Genomic DNA, 23,378 nt, shown 5'->3' on the forward strand with positions numbered 1-23,378 from the left:
AGGGGCATTGAGTTCACATTGATTCTCTCGATTTATGGTCGTCGTCACCACTGAGTCCTCAGCGTCAAGGACTGGTTGCCGGTCATGCTGCTTTTGGTACTAAGATATTATTTATTATGCTCCGTAATGGCCTACAAGATGGGTTTTATTTAATTTTCCTTTACTTGTAGAAACTAATCAAAATGAAGCAAACACGATTTATGCAGTCTTATTTGCTTTTTAAGCATGACTCCTTTAATTAGTATTAAGATATTGAAAATGGCCTTCAGTTCGTGAATTTGATTTTGCCAAATAGCTAAGCTGATTTGAATTCAAGATTTAACAAAATAATCAAAGAAATAGTACTATATATCTTCTTTGATTGCCTTAGGGTAAAAAAAAGGGTAATATCCATAAATATGATACGGTACAATGATAATTATAATTTAGTACTTTTAGTTTGATAAAATTAATTAATTAGTCCTCATGATTTATAAACTATACATTAATTAACTTTTTTTTTTTGTTTGAAATTTGAAGAAAGAAAGGAGAAGTAGTTAAGATGGTAACAGTTTCATATTAGAATAAAAAAGCATTTTTCAACAAAGTCAAAGTTGGTTAATATATCTCTTACCGTTGGATAAAATCAAAGTTGATTTTTTCTACTATAAAATGATGCTTTTATATACTATTCACCAAAAAAATCATATTATCATTGTACCATATTAATTTCTCTATATTACCATACACATATTAATTTCTCTATTCACCGCTACAGTAAAATGATGCGTTTACTATTCACCAAAAAAATCATAAGTCTTGATTTTGAGAGTATTCTATTTTTTTTTATCACCCATTAGTTATTTACTGATTGTACTAGGATATTTATATATTTTTCATAATTTTTAAATAGTTAAATTACTTAATTATCTCTAATTTTTTTAAAAAATATATAATAATTGACTAAGGTATTTTTACCCTTTTTTTTGTACAATACAAAACCATTTTTTCCCTTGCAGTCAAGGAGAAATGAATTATTGACCTAAAGGTATTTTGATTTTTTCAAATAGACTTTATGGGGAATCTCATATTCATTAGGTAATTTGATCTTTTTCCCTCAAAATATTAGTCCTTTATTCATTAAAGCTATTGATGACAAGTGTTTAGCACGTGGAGGCGTCATGCTCTTTAGACAATACATGTGGTGCTTTCGATGATCGAGCAAACACTTCTATCATCTCATTGGATGTGTTACCACTTCCTCTTTAACCAGGTGCAACACATGTTGTTGCAGATGTGGCGGTTTGTCACTAGTTGATTTTTTTTATATATATATTTTCTCTCTTCTCCAAAAAAATACACAGGTCACAAATCAAATGGGTTGACTCGAGTCAAGTTGTTTGACTTAGGTTGACTCTTTTTTAAAACTATATAAAAATGACATCATTTTAAAATAATAATAATAAAAAAAAAGATCAAATGGTTTTCAGTAGGTTTGTCTAGGGTTAATTAGGTTGCGAGTTAACCATTTTTTTTTACAAGATCATAAAGGGTCAATCCTCCCTTTATTTGTATTAGAACTCGATCTGATCTAGATCTCAGATTACTTGGATCAAGGGTCAAACTGCTAGGTAGGGTTGAGTTTTAAATAAGTGTTCTATCGAGTTATCCCAATCTTATTACCTGAGTTATGAGTTTGGAGGGTTAACCCGAGTTTGCTCGTCTCTTATTACCCAACATACATGTTTATCACCCAACCTTGGGTTTGCTCGTGCTGAGTTTTTTTTTTTTGTCATTTTTTTAGCCAATTAAATGCTTCATAATGTTTTTTTTTTCCCCCCTGAGGTTATCGTTGTTATATTTTTTAAAAATTTACCATCGTTGCCGATATTTGTTTATCATCTTATTAAAATAAAATTGGCTTATTCAATGCATTCAAGATTATAATTTGGTGTTCATTCTTTTTATTTATTTCCTTTTGTTATTTTTTTTGTTTTCAATTTAACCCTCCAATCAAAGATTTGTTCTCGACCTCTAATTTATTTTTAATTGTGGTTTTCACCCTTATTTTTATTTTTTTAGATCATTTTGTGGAATTGATTTTTATCCCAATTTCATCCTTTGACTTTTGATTTGTTGAGGATGAAACTTCTATGTTTTTCCATGTATGATGATTCCGTTTTAATGATCCATGTCATGAATTTTAAAAGGTATTTATCATATACTTTTCAAACCAAAACTAGGCATAAACTCGTAACAAGTTCCAAGTCACGAGTTAGGTTGATTGATTTGGATTAACCCGAGTCAATTCTTTTTAAATTTTTTATAAAATGTAAAAATGACACTATTTTTTTCAAAAAATTAAAAAAAATCACCAGGTTTTGGCTAGGTTTTCCCATGACTAATTGGTTGGTTAAGACTATAACCAAGGTTATTAGATTTTTGTTCTTTCTTCAAAGTATTCTTGCAGTGTCTCCATAATTTACAAAAAAAATTATTCGGACTGTAGACTCATCAACAAGTTTCATATTTGAAACTAATCCATTATCCAAATTAAATTATTATAATCTTATAATTCAATTTTTTGGATAAGTAAGTTGAATTTACATTTTAGAAAGAGATATTATACTACTTAGTTCAATTCATTTTATTTTTTTATATTACTCTCATGTCCATTATCTTATTCATTAAAAAATATCTCAATATTCTAAATATTTTCAATAGAGAAAAAAACTCACCTAATTCAGCCACCACAAACACCATTTCTTTTCCTACCTCTACTACCATTATCACAAATAACTCACAAAATCAAATCAAAGTACTTGTCCTAAAAAAACTCACCTAATTAATAAATGAATGACTAAACCCTAAAATATGAAAAGGACAAAACCCTAAAACCCCTACAAATGCACGACTCCCACACAAACCCACCCTCCTACCTGCTCCTAAAAATTACATGTCAAACTTAATCGTCTTCAATAATAGTGGTGACCTAATAGAAGTTGGCTACTGTGGTGAAGGTGACCCCTCCACTGTAATCCCTAATTGTCTCTATCCTTTCTCTCTCCTAAAAAAAAAAACTCCCTGTTACGAGCCAGAGGAAGCCAGATATTGTTTGAAGAGCTTGTTTTTGAAGATTCTGGGTAGTTCATTTCTATGTTCATTGTAAATATTTAAGTCAAGTTAACCAACTATATATGTGTTAAACTAATTGAGATCAAACACAAAAAAGGAGGCTAGAATTCTGAATAAACTGTATATTATGAATGCATTGTTTTAACCTAATTACAAATAAAGTATATATAGGTTAAACTGAAAGTACTATTCTACCCTTAATAAATAAGACAACATAAATATTTATTTAACATCTCCCCTCAAAACTCACGATGCGGCAGCTACAAAGCATCGAGAGTTTGCCAACTAGAAAACGAAAACGAGATATGGAATGCGCCTTGGTAAAGAAATCTGCAATCTGCAATAAAGAAGGAACAAAGGGCAAAGTAATGGTTCCATGCTTGAGATGATGACGAGTAAGATGACAATCGATTTCAATGTGCTTAGTCCGCTCATGAAAAACCGAGTTGTGAGCAATCTGAATAGAACTCTGGTTGTCACAATACATAGGAGTAGGATGGGAAAAGGAAACTCCCATATCAGCAAGTAACCAACGTAACCAAATAATCTCTTTGGTAGTAGATGCCATGGCACGATATTCTGCTTCGGTGGATGATTGAGAAACAATAGATTGTTTCTTACTCTTCCAAGAAATAAGAGAATCACCTAAAAAGATACAAAACCGGTAACAGACTTCGATCTGTGGGATCACTACCATGATCAGCATCAGAGTATGCACGTAACTCCAAGGAAGAGGTGGATGAAAGTAAAAGACTTTGAAAAACTGTACCCCGAAGATATCGCAAAATACGAAGAACAGCTGCCCAATGAACAGTAGTAGGAGAAGCAACAAACTGACTAACAACATGAACAGCATATGCAATATCTGGACGAGTAATGGTGAGATATACCAAACTCCCCAACAATAGTGCGGTATAAAGTAGGATCTATCAAAGGTAAACCATCAGAAGAAGAGTACCTTGCGTTAACCTCAATAGGAGTATCCACAGTCTTGTTATCAGTAAGTCTAGCCCGCTCAAGAATATCTGTAACATATTTCGACTGAGAAAGAAGGTAACCTCTAGGTGAGTATGCTACCTCAATACCCAGGAAATATCGAAGATAACCCAAATCCTTCATCTCAAATCGTCTAGCCAACTCTGTCTTCAAAACTGAAATACCATCAATGTCATCACCAGTAATAATCATGTCATCAACATATAAAGACAGAATGATACGACCTGCATCAGTGCACTTAATAAAAAGAGCAGAATCATGACTTCTAGAAACAAAGCCAAGTGACGAGATCACAATAGAGAATTTCTCAAACCAAGCACGGGGTGCTTGTTTGAGACCATATAATGCTTTCTTAAGCTTACAAACATATCCAGAGTCATGTGAAATAACAGGAGGGGGTGCCATATAAACTTCTTCTTGAAGATCTCCATTCAAGAAGGCATTTTTAACATCAAGTTGAGAAATATGCCATTGACGAATCGAAGCTACGGCAATAAGAGTACGAATAGTAGTCATTTTTGCAACCGGAGCAAATATCTCCTCATAGTCCATACCATACTGTTGAGAGTATCTTTTGGCAACCAACCTAGCTTTATATCGCTCAATAGACCCATCAGAATTAGTCTTGATCTTATACACCCAACGACAACCAACAACACTCTTACTAGGAGGTAGAGGAACCAGATCCCAAGTATCTGTCTTATGCAATGCAGAAAGTTCCTCATCCATAGCTTGCTGCCAAAGCGGATCAAGAATTGCCTCTTTATAGGAAGAGGGCTCAACAAGACAATGAATAGAGGCTAAAAAGGAAGCAAATGATGAAGAATAACAAGAATAAGCAAAATCTGGTAGTTTTGTGGACTTACGAATACGAATGGACTGACGTAGAGGTGGATCCACAATCTCAGATGAAGCTTGAGGGGCTGTAGATGAGAATGGAGCTTCAGGTGTGCCAGAGAGTAAAGTACCAGTACCTGCAGAGTTATGAGTACAAATTGATCGAACATGGGGATAACTATCATTACCAGAATCCTCAGAAAATGGATCTATACTAATAAGATCAGATTTAGTCAGGTTATGAGTAGTGGATGGAATAGAAAAGAAAGGTATATGCTCAAGGAAGACAACATGACGAGACACATAAAGTTTCTGAGTGATTGGATCAAAACACCGATAACCCTTTTTACCTTCACCATAGCCCAAAAAGACACAAATAGCGGATCGAGAGGATAGCTTACTTCGTTCTACATGAGGACGAAGAACGAAACAAGTACAACCAAAGACTCTAAATGAGGAATAATCAGGGACATACCCATATAACTTTTCAAAAGGAGATAAACCCGAACTATGAGAAGATGGAATTGTATTAATCAAGCTTACAGCAGTAAGAACAGCTTCTCCCCAAAACTCACTAGGAACAAAAGCAGACAACAAGAGAGAACGTGCAGTTTCGACAATGTGCCTATGTTTTCTTTCAGCAACACCATTTTGCTCAGGAGTATCTGTACATGAAGTTTGGTGGATGGTTCCATCTAGGGCAAGCAATTGGCAAAATTTATTAGAAGTGTATTCCCCACCTAAATCACACCTAAAGCATTTGATTACAGTAGAATATTGAGTTTTGATAAGAGCTCGAAAAGCTGCATATATCTCAAAGAATTCAGAACGATGTTTCATTAAATAAACCCAACAATAACGAGTATGATCATCAATAAAAGAGACATAATATCGAGACCCTCCTTTTGTGGCAACAGGAGAAGGTCCCCATAAATCAGAATGAATCAAATCAAATGGTGAAGAAGAAACAGAAATACTTCGATTAAAAGGTAAGGCGGAAAATTTTGCCAATTTACATCCACTACAATCAGAAATGTCACAAGTTTTCAAATTTCCTAAAGCTCCTGTGGATGCCAAAAATCTCAAACGAGAAGACGAAACATGACCTAGACGGGAATGCCATAAATAAAAACTAGAAGATGAAATACTCAAACGAAAGGAAGACAAATCAACTGTAGTAGTAGCAGCGGCAGCAGCAGCAACTGGCACTTTTAACTCATCCAAAATATATAGTCCATTCTCCCTACGGCCTATCCAATCAGCTTCTGAGACTGCAGATCCTGTATACAACAAAGGAACCAGAAAACATGACTAAATAATCACCAGAATCACATATTTGACCAACAGACGCAAGATTCAATTTGAGTTTGTGGAATAAGATAAACATTAGGGAGAGACATGTGAGGTGTGACAACAGAACCAACACCTGCTAAGGGCATTTGAGTGCCATCAGCAGTCATAACAGGAATGGAGGATAAGGGGATATAAGGTAAAAGATGAGGAATCTGGAGACATATGATGAGAAGCACCAGAATCCAAGACCCATTCAGAATGTGACATCCTGAGGAACTGTGAGGCAACTGACCTATGAAGAAGAAGCGACATTGCTTGTGCTGCAAGGAGAGAAACTTCTGAAATTGCTATGCTCAGCCAAAATATTAGGATCGGTAATAGAACTCGAGGAGCTACTGCTTGCAGTATTGTGGTGCTGTGGTTTATAACCCTGAGGTGGTCTATGAGCATCTAGATGTGACCTGATTTCCAGGCTTCCAAGCTTGATTCTGATGTCTCAATTTAGGACACTGAGCCTTCCAATGACCTTTCTGCTGGTTACAGAAGATATGCACTCATCGAAGCCAACCCTTGTGTGAGACTTATTTCTGATGATTAGAGAATGACCTAGAAGGTACTGCTAGTACTGAAGGATTTGAAGCAGAAAAGAATTCCTTTTTCAGAATAAGACTGAAAACGTATTTCTTCAGCCAATAACTCACTGACAACAGAGTCAACAGAAGGCAGTGGAGAACGATGCAGAATTGAACCTCTAAGTCCTTCGAAATCACTTGCGAAGTGCTGTTAAAAACTGTACCAATCTTGCTGCTGCTCTCTACGCTCAATATAGGCACCACATGCCTTTAATTCTGTCGATTCAGTAAGAGCCAATTGATTCCAAAGATGTCATAGCAGAATAAAACTCTTGGAATACTCATATTCTTCTGATGAAGAGCTCGTATGTCATTCTCTAATTGATACTGTTTTGCAAAATTTGATTTGTGTGAATAACCTTTGCAGATGATCCCAAACCTCTTTTGCTGTCTCATATTCGCCAACTGCGTACCTATTGAATGCTCAACAGAATTGTTGATCCAAGTAATGATCTTTGCATTATTTGCTTCCCATGTATCTATCAAACCAGCATCCCCCTCCTCAATATTCTTAGGTATTCACATAAAGTTCACTAACATACCCCACATCTTCTTACCCTTAAGGAAATTTCTCATTACAGTACTAACTCCAATATGAATAGTTCTTCCATCCAACTCACACTCACAGACTGAAGCGAATCATCTCTTTCAGTAGCCATAATCAACAATCACAAATAACCAGAATGCAAAAGCAGCGGAAAGACAAAATACTCAATTGCAGAAAACTAAATAAATATCTTCTCAAAATTATACGATTACTCCAAAACACAAAACAAATTTGCAAAAACTGAACGCAGATACCAAATTGCAGAAGCTGAAGGGAAGACGAAATACCAAAATAATTGCAGAAACTGTCGAAATACCAAAATAATTGCAGAGACTGTTGAAATACCTAATTTTGCAGAAGCGGAAGACAAAATATCACTCCAAAAAAAAATTGGATCCGTGAAGCTGTATTTGGGATTAAGCTTCGTTCCATAAAACCAGCTCTGATACCATGTTAAACTAATTGAGATCAAACACAAAAAAGGAGGCTAGAATTCTGAATAAACTGTATATTATGAATGCATTGTTTTAACCTAATTACAAATAAAGTATATATAGGTTAAACTGAAAGTACTATTCTACCCTTAATAAATAAGACAACATAAATATTATTTAACAATATGCACAAAACTAATGGCTAGATCACTCCAGCTCCGTTAGTAAAGGAGAACTACAATGAGGCTACGAGGCCATGACATCCCAAAGTTTTGACAAATTATCATTTTTAATCCTAAAATTTTATGCTCATTAAAATATAACGCTGCATTTAAAACTTATTTCATAGAAAATATTTATTCGGCCCTCAAAGAATCACCTATTATTCTTATACCATTATTTATATATTTTTATTTACAATTGCGCACGCATGCTATTTTTTTTATCAACACCTCCGTGCTTAAAATCCTAATTCTACCCCTGTCGAGTAGTCTGTCTAAACAAATCTCCTCCTGTCAGCTGAACAACCCGTTGGGTGATCAGACATGTTAATCATCCATTCCCATCGACTGGCTTGCCCACCGCAGCTGATCTTGACGTGCCACCTCAAACAGGAACTGCCATGCACGCACAGATTGCCCATATGTAAAGCATTCCACAGCATCCACACATACAATCCTCAAATCGTATTCCACCATACACTACAATTGGATAAAACTATAAAATAATTAAAATGTATGGCTTACCTTCCTGCCTTAATCTCATGTGCTATATGCCACCGTAGACAATTGACATGAATCACAAAAAAATTAATAAATAGGCCCACAGACTGACCACACCGCTTCAAGTAATAACACCTATTTTCTCTCTTTCTGCTCTTGCATTTTTATCTACCAATATACACAATCTTCCCCTCATATTCCTTTCAAGATTTGAAGTAAAAGATCAGGATCTTCATTTATCCTCTCGTAGATTGTTGCTGTTGCTTAAAGATGATAGTGGATGAGAAATTCTGTTTCAAAGAGGCAACGAACCTTACAGTTCATAAGACCTCTGTGTTCTTCCCAGGAGATGGTTTCATCGTCTATGATCCTAACAGGGAAATCATCCTTCGGTTTGATTCTTATGGCCCTGATTCTGAGCCTAAAGATGAGCTTGTTCTCATGGATGCCGGTGGCAAGGGCCTCCTCACCCTTCGTCGAAAGGTTAGCTGCTGCTTTTCTCTCTCTTTTTTTTGGTCTTTCAAGCTTCGCTTTGGAAAATTAGTTCCATACTTGAAGTTTCAATTACTGTAACATTTAATGTCTTTGAAATTACAGACGATACTGCTTTTGTTAATAGAAAAACCTGACAGTTCTTCCGGCATTAATTGAACCTGTAAGAGTAAATTATCTTTTAAGTCCATAGTTTTTTAATGTAATTATAGATTAGCTCTTTTTCCTGAAAACTCTATAATTTAATCCCTCGACTCTTGTTGATTGTTGCCCTATTAAAATTATACTTTGGTTTCCTTAAATTCCAAATGTAATACCAGCGTAGTGTGAGGATTTAGATCATAGAAAAAAAACCGAATACATGTTTTAACAAGTCAAGTCAAAAGATTTAGTTTTGGATTCATAAGAAAAAAAAAAAGGATTTAGATATAGGCTTAGAAAAAGAAGGACTAAGCTGTAACTTTAATCAAAAGGCAGGGACTAAGGAATAGTTTACTTCAAAGAACCTAAATTCCCTCCATCGTGGCAAAGGGTGATTCGAACTTTGGCATTTTAGTGTTTGATAAAGTTAATCCCTCCACCTAGGGATTAAAAATTAATAACATTTTACTTCAAATGTGATTATCTGAAGTAAGGAAAACTCAATCTAGTTTGACGGTTTGATCTGAAATTTAATCGGTTCAGGGTTGGAATTAAACTAAATTTAAAAAGAAAAATAAAAAAAATTTAAGTTATCTTACAACCCAATTAATCTAATAAAACCCGATAAAAAACTCGGTTTTAACCGCAGCAAAGGATTAAGATGGTTTAACTGCAAATCTCAATAAATCTATACAGAAGATAAGCAACTCAGATGTTACATTAATTAATAAACACTGAAAAGAAGTCCCAGTCCCCACGCTAACAATTTTCTTCAAGTTCTTAACACCAACATCCACCGTGAAGTTATTAAGATCCTTAGCAAATTAAGTCACCTCCTATCTATTTAAATTATCCACTGAACAACAAGAGTAAAAAAAGCATTCATTAACTTACCACTTTCTTCATCATCATTCAATAAAATTACGATTGTAATTGTTTTTGGCTGGGGAATGAGGGAAGGGATGCTGCTGGGAAGGGAAGTTAGGATATTGGAGAAGAGAGCAAGAGGAAGAGAGTGAGAGAAGGGATAGAGCGTCGGGGCACCCCCTTATATATATATATGTAAGTTTAACTCAATCCAATCCAAATATTAATTTCTAGGTTCAAACTTCAATAAATCAATATTGTAAGTTTAACGAACTAAGTTCGATATAAAAATCCCCCCATAATGTATACACGTTCCTGTCTCAAGTTTCTGCATGGTCAAGGTTTTAGAGAAGAAATAAATAAACTTCTTTGTTCTATTAATGAAAAATGAAATTAATATGGATTCTTGTTTCCTTTGATTTGTTGAAAACAGAAGCCAAGTCTTCATCAACGGTGGGAAGGCTTCTTAGGAGAGAGGAAGGAAGATCAAGAACCAGCTTTTAGTGTTTGCAGATCTAGTATCATCGGACGGTCCAACTTGATCGTACAGGTTTTTGGTGATACAGGTGAGGAGTACCATATCAGGGGTTCTTTTTCTCAGAGATGCTGTACAATTTTTAACACTTCCTCGGAGAATTCATCAAAAGATCAGGTGGCTGTGATCAAAAGAAAAGTGGACCCCTCAACTCATGTGATGCTTGGAAAGGATGTCTTTTGGCTTTGTGTAAGGCCGGGGTTTGATGGTGCTTTTGCAATGGGATTGGTTCTGGTTCTTGATCAAATGTACGGTGATAATGCTGATGGTGATGTGCGGGACGTAGACCCTACCTCCGAGGATTTTTCCTCTTAACCCTTTTATTTAAGGTGCCCTTATAGATAAAACTAAATTACTGACTCGTGATATTTGCCATAGGTCGAGTTAAATTTTCGTTGAATATAAAAAAATGTTTAGATATCATTATTATTTTTTTCTAGTCCAAAAAATTAAAATTATATAATGATTAACATAATATAACTTAGTTAAATTTAAAGGTCTAAAAACAACGCAAACAACTCGTAAAAACATAGTTTGACTCATTTTTTTAAATAATATTGTTTTAAAATATTAAGATAACAACATAGTGGATTGACATAAATCAACCTGAGTTAACATGTTATATCCACAATATAGATTATGAGACTTTGATAACTTTATAGGAAGTAAATTAAAATAAATTATAAAGTATTATTTCCAATCAATATAATATTGAAGGGTAAAAATAAAAAAATCAATTAAAAAAAGACCTAAAAACAAACTAGGTTTACTTGTCAAACCCACGATACGGGTCATATGACCAAGATAACTTCATTGAAAGCAAATCAATAAAATTACAAAGTTTAATTTCTAATCAACCCAATGTTGAATGATAAGATTTAAAATAATATAAAAAGGAACATAAAAAATGACTCGAGTGAATCCGTCAAACCCATAACCCGAGTCATGAGATCGAGATAACATTGCAAAAAAAAAAAAAAGACCTAATTTAACTCGGGTTAACCTGTTAAATTCACAACTCTAATCATGAGTTTGAGATAACCTTATAAAGAGTAAATCAAAACAAATTATAAAGCTCAATTTCCAATTGACTCTATCGGATCAAATGTTGAACAATGAAATTTATAAAAAAATTCAATTAAAAAAATGACATAAAAAAAAAGACAAGTCAACCCGGGTTAACTCTTTAAGTATTATTTCCAAGTTATGAGGTTAGGATAACCTAATAAAAAAAAATCAAAATAAATCATAAAGTCTAATTTCCAGTCAAATATAATATTAAAGGATGAAATTAAAAAAAAATATGTCAATTAAAAAAAGTTGAGTTAATTGGATTAGTCTATTAAACTTGCAACTCGGGTCATGAAATGAGGGCAACCCAATAAAAATAAAATCTAGTGTTAAAGGAATGGAATAACCTTTTAGAAAAAAATTAAAAAAAAAAATGATCGGACTTAACCAAGGTTAAAATGTCAAAATTCACAATCCTGATCATAAACCAAAATGTCCACATATAAAGTAAATTAAAAACAAATCATGAAGCTTAATTTTTAACTGACTTAATATTAAATGATTAAATTAAAAATAATAATTAAAAACAACATAAAAACAACCTGAGTCAACTCGGGTTAACCTATTAAGCACTATTCTTGGGAATTGAGGTCATAATAAACATAATAGAAAGTAAATAAAATAAATTATGAAATCTAATTTTCAATCAACCTAATATTAAAGGTTGAAATTAATAAAACAAGTTAATTAAGAAAAAAAAAACTTAAATCAATTAGATTAACCCGCCAAACCTGCAATCAATGTTATGAGAATGAGATAACCTAATAACAAATAAATTTAATATCAAATAATGAAATTTAAATAAAAAAAAAAAGCATTGATTGGAAAAAAAACCATAAAGCACTCTTCCAATGAATAATGCTTTTTGAGGAGGAAAACAATAAAAACTCCTTTTTTTTTATTTTTTGTTAATTAGCCAATTAATCGCATTACATTGCGGGTATGATTCTAAGTTAATTCTAACATAAAAGACTAATATAAAGATGTTGTGCAATATTTTCTTGTATCATGAAAATCTCTAATTGAGAATTGAAAAGTTGATTTGTATGTTTAATGAAATGAAATGAAATAAAATAAAAATTATATGAATCAATAAATCATAAAAAAAATTATTAATGTTAACTACAGACTAAAGTAAGAAGTTGAAAGATAGATGAACATGGAGATATTTCATCAGGTAATGTGGGGGTGTTCTTTAAAAAACTTTAATTCAATTAGATGGCAATAAAAGTAAATTTTCATGAAAAATATAATAATTTAGATTATGTTGAAAAAAATATAATTATTACGATAAATTTTATTTTTTATTAATTTATTTTTTAACAAAAAATATATATTTAGATATGTTTTTTTATTGCATATAAAGTATAAGAAATTAAATACAATATCAAAAAAATTCTAACAATATGAAATAAACATAAAAGAGTATTTCTATAATCAAAATCTCATTCCCTTATCAACATGTGTTTTTATTGATAAAATTTTTTTAGTTGAAGTTTTATTTTTCTTAATAAAAATTTATCTTAATCTTAAAAGCAAGTTTAAAATAAAAATAAAATAATGAATTGGTAATTTTAATGCGAATGTAATAAACTTGATAGAAATTATATAAAAATATATAATAAATATTTAAAAAATAATTATTTTATCCAAATTTAGAAAAATTATGCATATTAGGTTCATATATAATTATTCAGAAAGAATTATTAATATTACAATGAAAGTCTCGGACATTATTTTTAAATAATGATATATTTGGATAATTATTGAAGCATAGTTTTAATTTTTTTTTTAAAAATAAATTATAAAATGTGTAAAAAAATGGGATAAAAAAATTGAAGGGCCATGCGTGGGTTAGATATTTTTTTGAATCCTTTTGTAAAATTGATTTCTCTTTTCAATTAATTCAACCTTTAATAAAAAATTTATAGTTGTTCTCTAATTCATCTTTTGTTTTATTTTTTATTCTCATTCTTTTAATTCTTCTTGTTAAATTTATTTTCTTTTCAATTTCACATTTAAATAAAAATTTGTATTTGTTCTCTAATTTATTTTTTATTTCAATTTTAATCCTCATTCACTAAATTATTCTTTTGTTAAATTTATTTTTCTTTTTAATTTCACTCTTCAATTAAAAATTTTTAGATGTCCTCTAATTTATTTATTTTTATTTATATATTGATCTTTATTCTTTTAATTATTATTTCTTGTTTTGTATTCTTTTGTATAGTTTTTTTTTTTTTAATTTCATCATTTAATATTTCATTAATTGGGGATTAGGTTTCGTGATTTTTTCAAGTAGGGTGCTTCCGGTTTAATGACCTAGATTACATGTTTAGAAAGTTAATGCGGGTTGATCATTTGTTTTTTTTACGTATATATTTTTTTATTTCATCATTCAATATTAATTTCTTTGCTTTTGATGAAAAAAAAGAAGGTTTTGTGATTTTTTTTCGTTTTCTTTTCTATTAAATTATCCGACCTCATGATCTAGACAATATATTTAACAAGTTAACTCAGGTTAATTTGATTTTTTTTACGAGATCACTTTTTTTATAAGAAAATTTAATCTTTTTTCAAACATTATTTCTTTTAAAAACAATTATAAACCCGACCCCACAATTGAGTGCGAGTCTACATATTATGGAATCTAACCCAACTTGTTTTGAAAAGTCCTCTTCATTTGAATTTGATATGTCATAAAAGAGAAGGATATCCGTAGTTGCATTTTTTCATGATTCAAGTAACAATACAAGGAAAAAAGTCCCAAAGATTAACACAAGTCACTAAACCAGAAAATGCGATGACTGATGCATCGTTGCAATGTCTCTCATGTTGTAGATTTTCTGAGATGTCCTCTTCATTCTAATATATTCTTAGAGAAGAAAACAAAATTTGTACCTATAATTTTCATGATTTGCGGAACATGTACACAAATAAGACAATATTTTGGCAAATAGCCAAATATATGATAGCATTGAGACAAATGAAGGTGTGTGAAGACTTCATTTTGACTTGAATTCGCGTCTCCATTAAAATCAAGTTTTTTTAAAGTAATTTGAAAAATGTATTCCTCACATCTACATATAAATAAATATATAAATTATTCTGCATGACAATCCTAAAATTAATTTGAAACAAAAAAGAATAAGAAAGAGATAACGAAACCTCCTTAACTATGAAAGTAATCTTTTCAGATGAAATAAACTCACAATGGTCAAGAACATTTCCAGTGACTTGATAGGAGAATCTTCTCCGTACTTAAATGTGAAGTTGATTGATGCTGAAGCTAGGGCAACGTTGTTTTTCTTCGTACATTTTCTTGTTTGGCTATTGTTAGCCTAGAATTCAAATAATATCAACATGCCAGCTAGAAATTATATCAGAATTATATAAATCATAAGTATGCTGAGAGCTTATCTAGTAACTTAACATCTTACTAGCTTAATATAATATTAAAGGTTTTTTTATTAAGTAATTACAAGTTTGAATTTTATTATTTTTATTTTATTTGATAAAATAAAAGTATAAAATAATAAAAATTTATACAAATTTCAATAAATTTAAAGAATTTTCACTTAAAAAAATACATTAAAAACTTATATAAATTATATCTTAAAAAAATTCAAATAAAACCTTAAAAACTACGTTAAAAGAGTGTTTATTTTTATAGAAATAGATCGAGATTGGATCAAGTATTGGTTTGGGGGCCAACAACATGAATTGCTTGCTTGCTTGCTTTTTTCCTTTTATATCTTTTATTGCAAGTTCTCAGCTTTCACGGACTAGATCGCTGTGGTGGTTTTCCTCTCCGGCTGGATTTGGAATGGTATTCACGCTTAGAATAGTGTCTTTAATCTCTCTTTTTCTTGCACATATATATCAGAGAAATAATTAATACACCGAGGCAGTTCCCTATCAATATATGTTGGCAATGTATCACTAATATATATCTCTTTCAGAATCTGACTCACTATGCTACAAGCTGTAACCCAACAAGAAATATTCCATGAATTGTCACGAGGGTTCATTATCTAGTCACATAAAAATATTCACAGCTTGCTTTAATCGATCGATTCAGTGACAATACATTTTAAGGAAGCTTGTACTTTAATTCAATTGCCATGTGACATGCAGACAACTCAATATCAAAAACACTTGAAAACAGGAGTAGAAGGTGCGGCAAACCAGCCTGCAGTGCTGGCTTCTGCACAGCCATTTTCAAGAGTGGGTATATGACATTTGTGAGGGGGAGAAACCCATGCATTGTTAGGGACATGTCAAGGGCAGTGTGAAGCCTTTCTCAAACATAAATGTTGGAATTTATAGCACTTCTACTTTATAATATATGCATGGTACACAACAGAGGAGAAATAAGGGGTCGATCACTTCTACTCTGCCTGGGCATGGTGGTTGGAGTAATTCAATAGAGCCATATGATTTTTCGTTCATTTCAATGGTTTTGGAAACAAAAAAGAAAAAAAAGAAAAAGAGTGAAATGATCTGTTGTTAATCCCTTTAATTCATGCTTATTAAAAATGTTGACTATTTATGATAGATAAGATGTATGCATTCGAACTCCCAAACTGGTTTGAGTGATCAAAACCATGGAGCTCTACTCGTATTAAGCAAAATGGGAGTGAATTTTGTTCATGTTAAAAAGAAGAAAAAAGGAGAATGAAAAGGAAGAAACATATAGTGCTTCTTGATTGAAAATTGGAGGGTCTATAAGAGAATAGATCCCCTTCCTTTCTTCTTTCGTTGGAGATATAGCCATTAAACCAAATGTATTCAGCATCTCATCTTTTCCAATTTCCATCTTTCCCCTTCATATCCATATCATCCAATACCTTTTTCTTTTTTTTTTAAAGTTTACACCCTGTTCGTATACTAAAATTAAGCAAAGAGTTATAAAGTTTGTCCTAGAAAAAAAAAACTTAATTACAAATTAGACTTGATGAAGCCTAGATTTACATAAATCACATGCCACCACAAATATGTAATAACAAACAAAAAAAGCGGGCTCGAGTTGTTCTGGGCAAATGACAATAATGAAAGTGGTGAAAGGAAGATATAAAAAATTTACATGGTGCAAGATATACATAAAACAATGAATGAAATATAATTGGAATGTACTTACAAGTTATCTTGAATATAATAAGATGAGTGATTAATTACTAAAGTTATTTTGAATTTTATATTTTAAAAAATATTCAAGGTAGGAAAAGATATAACAAAAATTCAACAAATCAGCAACAATAATTGCTCTACAATTAAATTAAGTTTGAAGGATCTTTAATACCTATTTATCAATAGGATTGTAATCTTCGTATGTTGATAATTTGTGTAAGCAATAATTAATATGTTTATGATTGTAGACATGTAATCGTGTAAGCTTTTAGTTTCCATTAAAAATAAACCCCAAAATAATAATAATAATAAAAAAATACACATCAATCCATGTTCTCCTGTCAAGGATTTTTCATATGTGGCTGTAATCAAATTAAAGATCACTCTCAAGGATTTCTCATAAGTGGTTGTAATCAAATTAAAGATCACTACTACATGAATATAAGATCTTTAATCTTGAATTATTTTTTAAATTCAAACCATTCAAGTTATATGATTACTTCTTAAATTTACAATTATTTTATATATATATAAAAAAGCATAAAGTTTTAAACTGGTAACATTATTATAAATTTAGAATTACAAGTCTAGAATTATAGTTGAAATATAAAATTACATTATTTTCGATCAAACTATAATTAGTGCTGCTTTGAAATTCAAAATCTTATTAATTGAAACAGACATAAAATAACCCTAGAACACACCTCCATGCCCGTCTGGTTTAGTCCCAAAATAGTCAACTGTGACAGATAACAGCTGTTTTACCAAGTTATAGCATCTGATAACCTCTATCATTAACGTCGTTCAATGTTGTGTAAACATGAAAGGATCTCGCCCTACCTATACTAGTGTTGAAACTTAAGACAAGCTTTGTCTGAACGAGGTCGATCCAAAGCGGATAAGCCCATGACTTCCAACCCAATTCATTTGCAAAGTGTAGAATGTTTATGTTTTACTCCCCTCGCAAAATGTAGATGTGTAAGTTTTTTTTTTTTTTTTTTTGACAATTCTAGGAAGAAAAAACTTTTATTTGATCTAATTGACTAAATTCTGCCAGCATGACAATAGTTTACTGTCATGATTACATGGGATTTGATTCTGGGGGGTGGTGTAGATAAGATGTCATTTTTGTTTGTGCCCATACATGGGCAACCTCTAGTAAGACTTGGACACCCATGCTAGGGAGAGAGACTTTAGTGGCAAATGCCAACTTTTTTTCTTTCGACACCCACCCACGTCAAAACCACTCTTTGCCTTTTCTTTTCTTTTCTTTTTTCTTTTTCCCAAGAAATGAGCATGACCTCCAAAAAAAAAAAAAAAAAAAACCCACAAAACCTTTTACTATATAAAAAAGAAATTTTTGGTAACCTCTCAAAAATTATTGGAGCAAGGGCAGGCAAACTAGGGGAAAGCAACTCCTTTTCTTTTTTCTTTCTCTCTCTAGTCTTTTGTGCTACTCCCCAGCCAACAAAAAAGTGAGAAACTGGAAAAATTGATTTGAAAGAATTGAAGTGACCTTGACCCATGTAGTGTCCTCTCCTCTCATTTAAAAGCCTCTAACATCTTCCCCGTTCTTTCTCTCTCTTTATCTTTTTTTTTTTTTACTACAGTGGTATTGGTTTTTGTGTGTGTTTTTGGAGTGAGCGAGAGTGTGTGTGTTTAGCGAGGGAAGATGCCAAGGCCAGGGCCAAGGCCTTATGAGTGTGTGAGAAGAGCTTGGCATAGTGATAGGCACAAACCCATCCGAGGTTCCATGATTGGACAAATTTTAAGGTTCTGGGTCTTGCTTATTTTTGCTTATTTTGAATAGAGATTGAATCTTTTTTATGCATTTTGTGATTGTAAAGTCTGTGTTTTGATTAGGATGGCCTATGACACTCACAGTGCTGCAACTAAAGGGAACAGGGAGTGGCAAGATAAGCTTCTTCTTGTGGTTTACAAAGCAGAGGAAATCATGTACTCTAAAGCCAACTCTGAGGTATGGTCAAACTTTTTGTTCTTCTTTTCGTCTATAGATTATTGGATCTTTATTAGGTTTGTATTGTGTTTTTGAACTCATTATTACATGGTTTTTGTTGTTTAGGCTGAGTATATGAACCAAGACACTTTATGGGACAGAGTAAATGATGCCATCAACACCATTATTAGGAGAGATGAGAGCACTGAAACTGGAGATCTTTTGCCTCCCTGTATTGAAGGTACTGATTTCTTTATGCAAGCTCATGTTTCTTGGATCCAACTTTGAAATTATGTTTTTGGGTTCTCATTTTGGTAGCATTGTATCTCAGAGTCAGACTTCTCTCTCTCCCTCTCTCGATAATATCAAAGTTTAAGACTTCAATTTGCTTTGCAACAATTGTATTTGAGATTGCAGCATGCCAAGTTCTTAAAGAATGCATTGATCTAAGCTTAAATTGTGTATCTCAGGCTTGTTTTAATTTGCAATTATACATTCTGTAATAATTGTAGCGGAGGTGTTGTATCATGTCTAGTTTGTTGAAATGTTATTTAGCTGCCCTTAATTTGGGATGCAAAGTGGAGAGAGCTTCGAGAAGTCAACGACACAGCAATCCCAGGAGCTACCTCAGCCCGAGAACACAAGAATCGGCATCTGCACCTCCTAGAGCTATAGATGGAACTCATGATGAACAAGGCCCTCAGTTAATGCCAGTTCACTCTATCAATCAATTGAATATTGCAAGAGACACGGCAACTGGGAATCCAGATCTTTCGGTTTCAGAGTCTAATCATCATTTGGCTGAGAATAGTAATGTTGCTTACAGTTACCCTTTCTTGTATGAGAATATCCCACCTGGCAGTAATCAGCTGACAACAAGGGAAGCGGACATGTACCAGAACTTTGGTTCAGTTTATCCCTTGTATTGTGGAAATCAATATCAAATCGAAGCGTCTGATGTGGTCTCCCAATTTCCGATGAAGACGAAATCCAACACTATATTTGTGGGCAAACCTATTGGTACATCTGTTGCACCACATAGGGAAATGGGTGTCTTGCAGACAGTTTTCTCATGTTCCAGTGCTGAAGTTGGTTCCACGAGAATCAGACAAGCAGATTTCAGAAATACCCATGACAAGCCAACTGGCACACAATGTGATTTATCCTTGAGGCTGGGTCTATACTCAGACCCGGGCATGGGCATAGAAAGAAATCAAGCTCAAGAAAATGAAAATGCTGGCTCAAGCAGATTTCAAGAAAGAGACAAGTTTAGTGTTTTTTCTCAACAAAGAAACAAGGAATTCTGTTTTTTTCCTGGTACAAGTACTAGGGATCCCTCTGGGTCCTGTTCGGTTAAGTGGGTTTCAGAGGGTGATGATCAGAATTTGGAGACAACCATCAGAAAGCGCAAAGCGCCCTTCAGAGACATTGCAGAGGATGGACATTTTTGCTGGCAGTCCAACATGTTCATTGGTCGAATAGAAGGGCCAGGTTTGTAGGCATTGTTTTCCCCGTTGTAGTGTCTGTGCTTAAAAGTTTGAGGTGGCTAGAATTATGCTGGTCAATCCTTTTTGCAACCTCATTTTCCTATGTAGTAGTTCAGATCACAGATTTACACGCTAACAGTAAGATTGCAACCTGGGATTTAGTGGAAAAGGTGAATTGTAAATGAAATCTGAGCTTGATCTAAACTATACTGGTTAGTGACATAACTTGCAAAATTGAGACATCTAGCCACTACTAAAATCCAAATAGGTATTTTGGGAATCAGTTTAGCACCACACACATTTATTCATTCAACCTTGCATTGAATAATCTTGAATTCATAAAAAAAGAAAAAAAGAAGAAGATTTTAGGAGGCATTTCGGAGAAAGGAAAGTAATTTACACAGTGGGAGGAGGATATATGAGAAACTTAAGACTAATAAGGACTGCACTGAACCACAATGAAACCAGTCTATGGAAATGTCCCGGTATGACATTGAGGGGCCTCTTCATGAATGGCTACTCTACCATGCTAGAATAAACTTCTCCAGTTTCTAGGTAAATGTTCTGTACTTAAACGATCATGTATATATGTTGATTAATTCAGGAGTGAATCTAACAGTTACTGTGAGTTAGCTGTAGGTCATTATTCTTAAGCTCTATGAGTTCATCTATCAAAAAAAAAAAAAAAAAATTCAGGATATTTTTTTGTGGTAAGTCTGTTCTGTATAGGATGGGGTTAGTGATGACCAGTTTCCTAGTATAATTGTCTGAAGAAAGATAATTTTGTGCCCTGTTTTTGTTTGTATGATTTTACATTATTAGGTGTCAGCTAGGGCATTATCCCCTGGGTATACTTGCAAAATTATGATGTGAATAATGCTCCTGTATTCCTTTTGTGTATATCAATTGAGCATTTGAAGGTAACTGGCTTGACAAAGAGAGTGGATTACCATAGAAGTAACTAATAATTCAGACGACATGCTAAGAATGTGGAAGGGTATAAAGTATAATTTTCTGGTGTTACTTCAGCACTTTTGAGAATGATTCAGGAGGTTACTTTTATATGGTTTCTGTAGCAAGGATCTATTTGAAGATAGGAGTATAACTTTTTGTGGTTTTAAGTGAGCAGTGACATAAAATAGGAGGTTGTTAGTAAGTTTGTTTTGCAGTTCAATTGAGCATTTGAGTTTGCTGTATGTAAAACTTCGACCGCTGAGAGTTCAATGGTGGATTGGAGGAGTTATCAAGATATCATTTTGGTCCTTTCTCTATGTCTTAAATGTTTCATGGAAGAAGATTAATAGACCTTCCAATAATGCCATGCTCCATTCATTCAGGATTAAAGAATAGTCTTGAAATCTTTTCTTAATTGGCAATGGCCAGTTGGTGGTGTGAAAGCAGTGATTGACTTCTTTCTTGAACTGTTCCTTTAACATCAGCAAAAAAATGGATGATTCCTTTTCTGGTGGTTTATATGTTCTGGAACTTAGTTCACTGTTTTGCGACAAACGATAGGCTTATAACCATCATTCGTCATGCAACTTTCCAAACAATAGTGCTAAAAAAATCTAAGCTTTGTCAACAACTTCCTACAATTATTTGTTAATTTGAAATTAATATGGTAAGATTTTAAGATTTTCCCAGATGTAGCAATGGTAGCAATGTGATTTAAAGATAACAAAGCATGAAATTCCTTAATGCCTGGTCCCACTTTCTCCATTTCAGCTTTTACTGCTTCACTCGTTTCTTCAGTTTTTTTTCCTTTTCAATGCCTAGCAACTCAACTGTTACCCTGTTACCTCAGCATGGGCATTTATGTTGATTAGCTGAAAAGACCTTGTTGGGAGCTGCTTCTGTTTTTATTGTAGGTGCTGAGATCTTTTTTGAAAGAATGGTTGGATTCTTCATAGCATGCTCTTGGCAATCATTCTTTAGCAGTGGATGTAAGCTACATAATTGTACAAGTATAAATATTCAAGAGTGTTTATGTTCTGCTTTTTTTACTTGTGACATAAGGACGCAAATTCTATTTGATTACTCTTGCATGTGAATATTTTTTCATCTATTGTTGTGTTGTCTGAATTCAAACTTAACCAGGCATACCTGATTGGTTTAATTTGGCTGTTAATGTTATCATGTTGACCAGATGTCTGAGTCTTATTCATGAGTAACTCTACTGAAAACTGAAGTTACTATTAGGTCAAAAGGAGTGAACAATTTCAACTCCGTAGCTCTATTTATGTCTCCACAATTGACCAGTTTGAGTTAATACGAGTCAATTGACCTGTGCTATTGATCCAGGGGCAAAATAAAAAATAAAAAAAAATAGAGATTTCCAGGAATAAGGGTCCAATCGCTAAATGTTAGAACTTCAGGAGAGTCGAAAACAGCACCGTTTTGAAAATCATTGTTCATCACCTCCTCCTTCATCCTACTGATTCAGCAGGAAGGGCAAAAAAAAAAAAAAAAAACTGCAGCAAAACCTGTCGTGGGCCACGTCTCCTACCTATCAGCTGCCCACTATCCCTCTCGCCCACACGATGCATTTTCAAATAGGTCGTTACGAATAGTCCTGCAATGGCAGGACTGTTAGTCACCAGTTTTTCCTCAAACAGGAAGGAACATCCCTCATCATCTAGAGGCTCGAATAGAGGGGCTTTATAAAAGCAAGAGAAAGGACACACAGAACGAGCAGACAGAAAGAAAAACAAAGAAGGCGAACATAAACGAAGAGAGAAGAAGAGGTGGAGGTGAAAACACGAAAAGCTAGAGAGACTTTTGGCAAGGGAATTCCTATTTCTTTTCCTCAGACGAGATTGCAGACCCAGCCAAATCAAACACACAAACAAAGGATCAAAAGGAGAGACAAATAGAAAACGAATGAAAACAGAAATAACAAAAAAAGAGAAGAAGAACAAGAACGGAGAGAGAGAGAACCCAGAGAACAAAAAAAAAGGCAAGAGACAGATAGGAAACGAAGAGGGAGAAAAGGACATTGTCTGGACAGAGCTACGTGATCATCACCATCATCTTCGTCTTCACCCCCAACTTGCATCAGGTAAGCTCATGTTTTCCCTCGCCTTCTCATTCATTCTTGCAAGCATGCGTGAATACTTTCAATGA

At 33.2% G+C, this 23,378-nt stretch overlaps 2 protein-coding genes across 5 annotated transcripts; both read left to right on the top strand.

Annotated features, from left to right (window-relative positions):
* Positions 1–8,680: 8,680 nt before the first annotated feature.
* Positions 8,681–11,033, top strand: LOC118032575 (protein LURP-one-related 12). Its single transcript, XM_035037301.2, has 2 exons — positions 8,681–9,058; positions 10,509–11,033. The coding sequence occupies exons 1-2, from the start codon at positions 8,846–8,848 to the stop codon at positions 10,923–10,925; spliced, it is 630 nt and encodes a 209-aa protein (XP_034893192.1). The 5' UTR covers positions 8,681–8,845; the 3' UTR covers positions 10,926–11,033.
* Positions 11,034–18,166: 7,133 nt separating this feature from the next.
* Positions 18,167–23,314, top strand: LOC118032574 (uncharacterized). Of its 4 annotated transcripts, none has more exons than XM_073410165.1 (5): positions 18,167–18,584; positions 18,675–18,789; positions 18,895–19,009; positions 19,324–20,259; positions 22,124–23,307. In XM_073410165.1, exons 1-5 carry the CDS (start codon positions 18,484–18,486, stop codon positions 22,303–22,305), a joined length of 1,449 nt encoding a protein of 482 aa, XP_073266266.1. In that variant the 5' UTR covers positions 18,167–18,483; the 3' UTR covers positions 22,306–23,307. The 4 variants fall into 4 exon arrangements, with proteins under 4 accessions (XP_073266266.1, XP_034893189.1, XP_034893190.1 ...); XM_035037298.2 differs by lacking the exon at positions 22,124–23,307 and adding an exon at positions 21,981–22,117 and having other exon boundaries at positions 18,168–18,584; XM_035037299.2 differs by lacking the exon at positions 22,124–23,307 and adding an exon at positions 21,176–21,667 and having other exon boundaries at positions 18,169–18,584.
* The last annotated feature ends 64 nt before the right edge of the window (positions 23,315–23,378 follow it).

This window comes from Populus alba, chromosome 6 (assembly GCF_005239225.2).
Source record: "Populus alba chromosome 6, ASM523922v2, whole genome shotgun sequence".
NCBI classification, from domain to species: Eukaryota; Viridiplantae; Streptophyta; class Magnoliopsida; order Malpighiales; family Salicaceae; genus Populus; species Populus alba.